This window comes from Medicago sativa, chromosome 8 (genome assembly GCF_051527215.1).
Source record: "Medicago sativa cultivar Bolivia chromosome 8, Bolivia_mono, whole genome shotgun sequence".
NCBI lineage: Eukaryota > Viridiplantae > Streptophyta > Magnoliopsida > Fabales > Fabaceae > Medicago > Medicago sativa.
The window spans coordinates 12,076,688-12,087,873 of record NC_140756.1 but is presented as its reverse complement, the minus strand read 5'-3'; the positions used below and the strand labels follow the sequence as shown (position 1 = coordinate 12,087,873).

General features: G+C 33.6%; 1 protein-coding gene across 1 annotated transcript; it reads right to left on the bottom strand.

Moving 5' to 3' along the window:
* Positions 1 to 1,762: 1,762 nt before the first annotated feature.
* On the bottom strand, positions 1,763 to 4,714 carry LOC146897004 (putative F-box/FBD/LRR-repeat protein At4g00315). The gene is made up of 4 exons (XM_085735709.1): positions 4,518 to 4,714; positions 3,065 to 4,339; positions 2,802 to 2,987; positions 1,763 to 2,169 (listed from the first exon to the last, which is right to left on the bottom strand). Exons 2-4 carry the CDS (start codon positions 4,328 to 4,330, stop codon positions 1,975 to 1,977), a joined length of 1,647 nt encoding a protein of 548 aa, XP_085591835.1. The 5' UTR covers positions 4,331 to 4,339; positions 4,518 to 4,714; the 3' UTR covers positions 1,763 to 1,974.
* Between the last annotated feature and the right edge of the window lie 6,472 nt (positions 4,715 to 11,186).

Here is an 11,186-nt window from a genome sequence, read left to right as displayed (position 1 = left end):
CCCTATCTCATTACTTTCTAAAACTATTTTTTTTTTTGTTTCCATTTTAGAACTTAGTATTCATTTTAAAATGAGTCTGAAAAAGTGTTCATCCTAAATCGATAAAAAAAATGATATAGCCAAGTGATGTACATTTAATTTCATACGGTTATTTATAAATCAAAACACCAAGTTCTACAGCTTTGATGCATTTAATTCCAGAAAGATCAACTTAACCAATGTCGACCGTAGTCATGACTTAAAATACATGAAACGTGCAAAACAAGTTACCAAAATTCAGCAAGATAAGCAACAGTTCATGTGAAAAGTCTATAGATTCATTTAGAAAGACAATGAATTGACCTGGAGCCATAGAAGTGAAATCAGCACAATATGAGAAAACCAAAACAAATAGGTTAAAATACGAATTTTAAATCAAATTCAATGAAAGGAAGATAATACAAATATTTCATCAAGGTAAACACTACTCTAGTTATACAGGTAAATTTAGTATAATAGCAACAACCTATTATACTAACTACTAGTCCTAACAATAAACCTAAAAAGATTCATACTCCTTGCTTGAAGTCTTTCATTTCTCAAATCTTAACGTAGATTGAATCACGTGAACTATTATTTGGAGTCTCATATTTCACACATTCATTTTTTTTAAATGTCAGTATTTTGCTCACTACATGGATCTGGCACTCACATTGCAAGTGTTTTGAGTTGCATTGACTTATAAATTTAATTCCCATACTATTTATTTACTCCGTTGAATGTGTTGCTTTAATATATATCAGAGGTGACTAAACCATATCTTAAATGTAAGCGCAAAGATTAATTGCAGGGTCACCTCATCTAATGCTTGAAGACACCTTTGTACCTAACAAACCACAAAAAAAAAGATCTTCCCCAAATAAGTTACAATCCGACTTTGTCAGTGAACAACCGTCAAAAGTAATAAAACTCAACAAGTAGTCCAAGAAGACATTACTTCCGAGGATGTTGAAAGCAATGCGGGTGGAAAGATTTTCCTTCCTTGTGTCAACAACATAAACAATCATTAGATCCATGTCGTTAGACCGTCTGAAGGTCTTCTATATACGCAAATCATTAGACCATGCCCTCCAAATGCCGGCAACATCATGACACCATTATAAGGTGCTTGTAGTGCAATGAGCTTTAGTTTAGGAAGCAAAGATGTTTTAGATCCATGTCTTGCCACAAGTTTTCATTGAAAGGTTCACATCCTTTCTTGTTCATCAGCACCCACCACTACATGTCTCACCAATCACGCAAAGATCCATATCACCTCACGTTGTTGAGCAAATGAGACAATCTAATGGTCCTAAAAATCACAACTCATCTGCAGAACTCAATTTAGTCACATTCTACCAAAGTTCATCTAACATTTCCACTCGGATAAGCCAAGTAATCTCAAGAAATTTTTCACCTTATCAATCATTGGAAGATAATAAAGAACTACAAATAAGTAAAGGCAGTAGTTCATCCAAGAGAATGAATGGAGATGAACTTCCTTTGTTTCCAGTGGCACTGACGTTTTGGTCATTGCCAGACCGCAACTCGACTGTTGAACACCACTTAAGCGTAATAAAAAAAAAAAGAAGGAAACTTTTGTGACTAGTTCATATAAAAATAGATAACCCTCATATATGTGTTCCTATTTGTAAATATTTCAGAGAAAAATAAAAGTACACACATTGATTGAGTTATTATATTCATCAATAAAGATTGCAGAACATGATGCGTGCATTGTAGCTAGGCCTGAACATGTTGTAATTGTCATTGATGGGAATTATAACAAATTTAGAGTACTAACTCTATAATACTGTTCAACATTTTCCATAATATATATCAAAACAAATGGCATGTCATTATGCAACAATAAAAGGAAGAGCTGCACTTAAAATGCATTAAGAGGTAAACTCAAACTTCAAAGTAAAACATGTCTATGAGTTGATGACAGCAACATTAAAATTCTAACATAAAGTTAATTTTTTCATCAGTTGGCAACAGTTCTAGCATGGTCTTGAAATCAATATTCTCATCAATCTTCACCGAGCTCATGACTTTCACATTCTTCAAGCCATGCCACCAACACTTAGTATCACTAGAACTGCAAAAGCAGTCATCCCCCTTTCTTTCCATTAGCGTCTCATATAAAAACTGCATATTTAGATTATTAACAAATAGAGTTAGAAGCTCCACAAAACAATTATGTTTTATATATTGATAAAAAGTAAGATCTTTTAAGCATAAATGCATGTGTCTGACATAAAATGGAAACATGACAATACAATTTTTACTTTTTCTATTAAATAGGACAATCGCCAATTGTTGTAAGCATGGTCTAATACTATATGAACATGGGAGACAATGACATACGGTACCTCAGTGAATGCTCTGCTGAAGATATTAAACTCAAAATTGAACAAAATAGTTGAAGGAAAGAAAATTGGAGCAAGAAGAGAAGTTGGATGTAGAATCATAGGGTAATTAATATAAACATAGATTGCAAAGGCACGAGTTACTGCCTTCAAACAGAGGCGATGTCAGAAAAGGAAGAAACTGACCAATCTCATGTTTACTCAATTTTGTCCTGTTTTTAGCAATTAATTCTTACTCAGAGAACCAATTCAAACACATTTTAAGCATAAATGAAATGTGTTTGACATAAAAGGAAAACATAGATGACAAGTTTTTTACAGTACAATCACAAATTCACAATATAATATGTAAGAATTTTACTGCTGGAAGCACAACTAGAAATTAAAGGAACATGGGAGAGAATGACATACCTCAATGAACGCTTTACTGCAAGAAGAATGCGGGCTCAGATATATAAATGCAGGGCAGCAACTTGAAAGTAAGATATTTACAATAGATGAAAACAAAGTTTCATTTTCTGGAACATAGTAAAGGTGCAAGTGTTTGATACTTGGTGGAGGAGATGACACTTGAAATACCACCGGGTGTAGTACATCCTACATAATCCAGACACAAAGACAATAAGTGGTTATGAAGATTGAACCAACGAATTAAGTAGCTAATTAATACTCACCACAATTCGCTTAAAGATGAATATGGATAGGGATGACAAAACATTTTGAGGTTGGATGTTTTGCACAAATTCCCTCAAGTTACAAAGATGATGATAATCAATGATAAAATCCATATCAACTTTTAGTTGACTAGAACTTCTTAGAAAAGAGATAATAGGCATTGAACTACCATCACTGTCGCCGTGATATACACATGATAATAGATTTGGAGCATCAATGTTGACCTCTTTCAAGTTAGAACAATCAGATAACTCCAACACCTTAAGTTGAACACTTGAAATATTAATCCTATCTGACATTGTGCATTCGGTTAATTTCAAACTCTCAAGGAAAGGAAATTTCGGAAACAGTTCAAGAAACCAATTGTTTGTGATAATACCACTCCTTAGAGAAAAATATTTCAAATTTTGGCATCTATCGAAATCAATCTTAAATGGTGCTTTAAAACGACCAGGACTATACCAAAATTTCTCAAGAGACGGGGCATCAATATAAACCTCATGTATTCCTACAACATTAATGGTCTTCAGTTTAAGTAGACGATGCAAACTCAAAGACTTCATAATCCATATAGAGCTCCACAATGGAAACCACTTCAAAGTTATATCTTCAATGAAAGGACAACAGGAAATGAATTGCTCAATTGCATGTTCGTCTCTCGAAAGGACATTCCACAATAACAATACTCTTAATGAGAAAAACTTAATTGAACGATTCATGAATGCTGGATCAACTCTGATTCTTCCTCTAAGCACCAACATAGTAAGTGATTTGGCTTCAATTACACCATTCGGTAAGACATAGTATTCACAGTGACCTTCCTCATCCTCGTGGAGACCCAAACAAAGCCGAAGCTCTATTCCTTCAACACCACTTTCAGTTGCCAACTTCAACCAAAGATCAATATCCTTTAACATGTAACTATATAGCTCAACATTCTCCACAACAAGCGTAAATTTTTTGATAGCCAATCCATTATCATAGAATCTCAACAACCTCCTCTTTACATAATCATTAAAATTTTGTATCTTTATCACAAAATCATCCATTGATTCGGGAAACAACATTCTCCCTATATCAGATGGAGGAAACATCCCAGTGATTTGAGAATCAGAAAAATACAAAATAGGAAAAGTATGCCATGTTTCTAACCAAGATTTAGACAAAACACTTGTCCTAGCAGCATCTTTTTCTGGTAATCTCGACAGGATGTCGTGAAGAATGACTTTTGGTAGATTCGACAACCGGTCTTCATCGTGTTCCATATTTTTGTTCTGCGAGCAGAAATAAAAACAGAGAAATTATGCGAATTGATATAGTTAGGGTTTAGGGTTCAACGATTCAGCTTAAGTTACGAAACAGATGATTAGTTACTAATTAAGATTTAGAGAGAGAGAGAGAGAGAGAGAGAGAGAGAGAGAGAGAGAGAGAGAGAGAGAGAGAGAGAGTTACCTGAGAGAGGTTAACGTTTGGTGGTTGAGCAACTATCGTTTAGTGAAAACTAAATGCAGTGTGGAATGGCTTCTGACGGAGCAACTTCACCGGTGAATTCAAGACGTCGGAAGCCGTCGTGGAAGGAGAGAGAACAATAGGAGGAGAGAGAGAAAGACAAAGGAGAGCTATAGCGGCAAAAATGAGGGGTATAATTGGTAAAGTGCCAAAAATTGGTTTTGAATTGAAAAGGAGATTTTGAATTCAACTTGGACGACCCTTTTCCTTTTTGCCAATATTTGGTTCGTGGTATAAAATGTAAAGGGTTAAATATGTTTTTGTTCTTTATAAATATATAAAATTTTTGTTTTTGTCTCAGTTCATTTAAAATTTTTCTTCAACTTTTAGTTCCTCAAATTTTTTTCATATTTACTTTTGGTCACTCCTTTAAAATAAACCCATATGCAGAATTCATATTTTTGAATAAAATTTTGCAGAAAAATTCATAATATTATAAAAATCTCTCCCAAAAAAATTTAGATTTTTTTAGGGAAATATTTTTACAATATTCTACACATTTCTGCACAATTTTATTAAAAATAAAATAAACTAACTTAAAAATATGGACCAAAAGTAGTGATTGAAAATTTTATAGGGACTAAAAGTTGAAGGAAAATTTTAGAGGGACTAAAATGAAAAGTTGATATATTTATAGGGACCAAAAACATATTTAACCCAAATGTAAATATTAGTTTTATGACTTTGTCTATGTGCAATATTGCAAAGGTTAAAGATCCTAAAAGTATTATGCAATGTACTCCCTCCATCCCATATTATAAGAAAAAAAAATACACTTGTTAAGAAAAATACATGTCTATGTGTATTTGCAACATAGTTTCTTGTGTTATCTTTGAAATAAGTTTTATAGGAAGATGCAAAAACAATTTTCATTGGTTATTGTTTATTGAGAAAAATGAAAGAGAGAACAAATTGAATGCAATTTGCATTTAATTTTCCTTTGGAAAAGATAATTTTTTGAAATAACATAATTAAATATGATAAAAGTTGGTCTTTTTTGCTTATAATTTGTGACAAAGAAATTGAGTTTTTTTTGCTTATAATTTGGGACGGAGGGAGTATTGTAGACTGCGCCCTCTTCAACAACAATACTATCACAGGGTTCGACATTTGCTTTCGAGACTCTTCAAGCACGTTACATTGTGGATTATCTAAGTATTCTTTATATACTTATTCCCTTCAGAAGCCGAGGCTCTAAGCCTTCTTGAAGCCTGAACCTTCATTGACAATCAAGGCATGGAGTCTGTTATATTTGAGTCTGATTGTAAACTAGTTGATGCTATTATTTCCACCTTAACTCCTCTTAATGAGCTTGGAGATATAATCTCTAGATGTAAGACCTTATTAACATCCCACAATAATTATTCTGTGTTTTATGTCAGGAGGCAGACAAATAGAACAGCTCATAACATAGTTAGAGCTTCCTTATCTCATCCTACCCTTTACCTTTTCTTTGATGTGCCTGACTACTTGTCTCCGCTTATTCTTGCGGAAATGAATTAATCTTGCCTTTGCTAAAAAAAAAAAAATCCTAAAAGTAGCAAGTTTTTATTGAAAACCAATAATTATTTATTAAAAAACTACATATTTTAAACTTCTTAACATGTGCAAATTTGCACATGATAAAAAATACCTAGTTTTATTAGTAAAATAGCTAATATTTGCTTCTTATACCTGATCCTAACCATATTTGTAGATATTTATACTTGTTATGAATTTGAGAACCAAAATTGAAGAATTTTTATGTCAAGTTTCTCGCTAAACGAGGTGAAAGCGAGCAAGTCAAAGTACTAAGGAAATTTGGTTCTGAAAGCGTGGTTAAACGCTCTGTTGTCAAAGCGGAAATGTGGCGCGGGAGCGGGGCACGTAGCAGCCGCTATTTTGTGGTGCGGACACTAATATATTTAATTTGTGGTGCGGACCTTAAACATTACTTGAAATTCAGGAAGTATTCATAATTTGAAACGACACAAATCTTAAGTAAAACATAAGAACATACTTGCAAAGAATACCAATAAAATCCAACAAACAAACACTTTAAGCCTCTAAAGCTAAAAGTAAAAAAAGTACTAAACAACAAAACTCAAGTAAAAATTCAAGAATCATGAAAATCTTCATCATCACTTCCTCCACCGCTAGATTTGTGCATGTGCTCCTCTTCAATCTCTTCCTCTTCATCCTCTTTTTCTTCTTCCTCCCAATTAACAAATACTGAAAGGAAAGAAGGAAGAAGAGGAGATGAGATGTGTTGAAGACCTGAAGTTGAATTGCAAGAGAAGAGAAAGAAGAGAGGTTGTTGTGTGATGATGTGTTGAACCGCAAGAGAAGAGAAAGAAGAGAACTAATGATTTAAAAAGTTACATTTCAAAAATTATAAAATTACCCTTAAAACAGTTTAAAATAATGGGCAAAACCGTTTTTCTGCGTGGTGTGTGTAGTGGCCGCTTTGGCCGCATTGATTCCGCCCCGCTTTGAATAGCGGGCCGCTTTGACCGCTGTTCACACACAACCCCCTCCGTCGCGGCCAGGAGCGGTGGACTGATTTTTTTTTCGCTCCGCTCCGCTATAGCAGACGGCGCGGCCGCTATTGACAACAAAGGTTAAGTGAGGTCAAAGCGAGACATCCTGGCTAAGCGAGATAATGCCTTGCTAAGAGAGATAAAGTAGTTTTGAGACCTTCAATGCTGATGTGGTAGAAACCTAATGGTGAAGAAAGGTCGGTTCGCTAAGCCAGCAATATTTTGCTAAGCGAGCTTATATTTTCAGAAATAGTATAAATAGATGACAAAACTCAGAAAACGGGAATTATTACACTTCTATACACATAAAAACAGAGAAAAACGCAAAGCAAGTCTACAACAAGGTGATTGAAGGTGGATTCGTAACAATTGTCGAGAAATCAACTGTTGATGCTTGTTCATCTATTTTCTTTTCATCTTTGCAAAGCTACCATGACAGTGAGTAGCCAAATCTCCTTTGTTGGGATTAGATGTAATTAACCAAGAAGACCATCACTTCATAGGATGTTTGAAAACAATGCAAGAGGAAATATTTCCTTTTCTTGTGTCAACAACATAAGCAAAAAACATAATTAACTTTCAAGTTATGGTAATCATCATTAGGAATCCTTGCATCAGCCTCTGCAGAATCAATGTAGACGAACTTCCTTTGTTTCCGGTGACACTCAAGCGTTATCATATGCCAAGATATTCAAGTCAAGACAAGAAGAAAGGAAACTTTTGTGACTAGTTCATATGAAAATAGATGACCCTCCCATACTTGTTCTTATTTGTAAATATTTCACGAGTATAATAAAATAAGCATTGATTATGTTATTATATTCATAAAAAAAAATCAAACTAACCCATCTGCTAACTTCATAATTTGAAATTAATCAATAAAAGATTGCAGAACATGATGTGTATATTGCAGCTAGGCCAGAACATCAAAGTAAAAAAGGACGAGCTGCACTTAAAATGCATTAATAGGTAACATCAAACATCAAAGTAAAAATATGTCTATGAGTTGATGACAGCAACATTAAAATTCTAACATAAAGTTCATTTTTTCTTCAAGTGGCAACAATTCTAGCTTGGTCTCGAAATCAATATTCTAATCAATCTTCACCGATCTCATGACTTTCACATTCTTCAAGCCATGCAACCAACACTTCGTATCACTAGAACTGCAAGAACAGTCAACCCCCTTTCTTTCCATAAGCCTCTTGTATAAAAACTGCATATTTCGATGATTAACAAAGAGAGTTAGAACTTAGAAGGTCCACAAAACAATTATATTCTTACATATTGATAAAAAGTAAAAGTAAAGATCTTTTAAGCATAAATGCATGTGTCTGACATAAAACGTGAAGATACAATGAGATATGCTTCATTAGTGTTGTCTCCGCTGCACTTCTCTTTGCTACTCCTTTGGCGATGTTTTTGAAGCATAAATGGTCACAAGTCAAATATTGCTTGGAATTATGGGATGACGAGTTTAATATAAGGGTGCAAATGACATGGAAGGGGCCCGTGAATACAAAAGTTTCTTAGACAAGTAACTTTTTTTAAATGGTTATGATATGAGGTTTCTCTCTTTTTCTCAAAATGAAAAGCTTGTGCAAAGGAAGTGGAGAGAAACTACTCACGTTATTGTGGAAGATGTGAAGAAAAAGAGTACTTCACTAACAAAAAATGGGGATAAGGGCGGTCCATTTGAAGACTATTAGACATGAAGAAATTTAGCACATTCCAATCTTAAGTAGTTAAGAGTTGTTAGAGAAGTTTGTTAATTAGTAAGAGTTTAGGCATCAAATAGTAGGGTACTTTTGTACTTGGAGGGGATTATGGTGGTTGATATGTTGTGACTAGAGATTTATCTAGTGAGAAAGGAGAGTCTTCTTTAGGGGTGGCCTTGTGTGCTAACTGCAAGGTTACCTTGTTTATTCCTATTATTACATTCAGTTGATAGTTCCATGATGATCAATCTTTATTCTAGTTAGAATCATTCTCAATGCTATCTTGTTTTTAGGAATTATTTCATACTCACAGAACGGATCCTAACACATTTTAAGCATAAAAGAGATGTGTTTAACATAAAAGTAAAAACAGTACAGTCACAATATAATATGTAAGAACTTCACTGTGGGAAGATCGGAGACAATGGCATAATGAATGCTTTGCTGCAAGAATAAGGATCCGGAATCAAAGATATAGTTGCAGGGCAGCAGCTTGAAAGTAAGTTATATACAATAGTTGAAAACAAAGTTTCATTTTTTGGAATAGAGATAAGGTGCAAGTGTTTCAAGCTTGGTGGAGGTGATGGAAATTTAAAGAGCATTGGGTAAAGTGCATCCTACATAATCCAAAGTAAGTACACAAAAATACAATAACTTAATATCATATAGATTGAAAGAACGAATTAAGAAGTTAATTGATATTCACCAGAGTTGGCTGATGAATATAGACTGAGATGACAAAACATTTTGAGGTTTAATGTTTTGAAGAAATTCCCTCAAGTTACAAAGATCCAAATATTCAATGGGAATATACAAATCGAATTCTAGTTGAGTAGGTTCTGAACCACAGATGATTTGGAGCATCGATAGCGACAGTTGTTTTGCACTATTAGGTCGTGAGTTCGACCCTTCTGTCTCTTTTTTCTTCATATTTTTATTTTAATTTGACAAAAAGTGGCTAGGCAAGGATTCGAACCATTGATCTTAATTTGACAAAAAGTGGCTAGGCAAGGATTCGAACCATTGATCTTAAGGTGGTATCCAAGCAATACAAACAACAACACCACATATCAACTTGTGTTCATTGTGTGAAACAACTTATATATATATATATATATATATATATATATATATATATATATATATATATATATCTAACAAATATTTGGCTCCCCCCACATATTTTGTCAAGATCCGCCACTGGATAGCGATGATGATTAAACACAAAACAGATGATTAAACAAGAAAGATGCATTCATTGAAAATTTAGAGAGTTGCCAGAATGTTACACAAAGCCGATATATGTACCTTCCTAATCATCATAGCGATGATATTTTTTTTTTTTTAGTGAGGAGGATAATAATAATTTTTTTCACTTTAAGAATATATTTTTTCGTTGTTGATAAATAAATAAAACTATAATAAATTTTAGGATTGGAAACAACCTCAGGAAAACACATATATCCTCAATGTTGATGAGAGCTCTCTAATGAATCTCGAGGCATTTAAATTTGGTGGTCTAATTCGAGATACTATGAAAGGCTTTATTCGAGGATACATCATAAATACTGGTGTCTCAAACATCCTGCATGTTGAGATTGTAGCCTTGATGCATGGCGTTCGCATATTGGAAAGAAGGCTTGAGTAAAATAATCTGTTAGATTGATTCGAAGCATACACTTCAGTAGTTTCAAAGTGTTGATGTTACTGTATTGCCAAAGATTGGAGTCTTCAACTGCATCATATGTTGCGTGAAAGGAACATGTGCGCTGATTTTTTCTTTCCGCCAAACTTGGTGCTAGATCCAGCAACGAGTTAAATGTTATAACTGATCCCCAGACGAGCTTTGTTTGCTTCTCATGAGAGTCGGGATTTTCTACCAGCATAACTAGTTTTTTTTCCTCTTTTCTCATAACCAGCATAACCATTTTTTTTTTAAGAAATAAAAATAGAATAGAAAAATATTTTCACAATGTAAGCAACCTATGTCACCATTACTTTCTAAAAATATATATTTCGTTTCCATTTAAAAATTAGTGTTCATTTTGAATTGAGATCAAAAGAGAGGAAACAATTGAAAAAACTGGCCATGGAGTACGTTCCAAAACAATGCAAATATTTTTTTTTTTTGACATTTTCAAAATTTCTTGAAAGCTAAAATATGAAAAAAATATCGAACACTTTTCATCATTCATGGCTGGAAATTCAAAAGCTGAAAATTCCGTATCCCATTCACTGCAAATATCTCCAAGCACATGGCGTACATTTCATTTGGTTATTTTGTTTTATACCATTTACTTATGATGTTTATATTGTGTCGCAACTTAGTTGCAATATGTTGGATTTGAGATTCGAAAAATACCTTAGATTTTTTT

Coding starts and splice junctions, on each gene's coding strand:
- LOC146897004 (XM_085735709.1), bottom strand. CDS start 4,330: ATGGAACACGATGAAGACCGGTTGTCGAATCTACCAAAAGTCATTCTT. Junction 2,988..3,064: donor TCATCTTTAAGCGAATTGTG/GTGAGTATTAAT, acceptor TGGATTATGTAG/GATGTACTACACCCGGTGGT. Junction 2,170..2,801: donor GCAGTAAAGCGTTCATTGAG/GTATGTCATTCT, acceptor CTAAATATGCAG/TTTTTATATGAGACGCTAAT.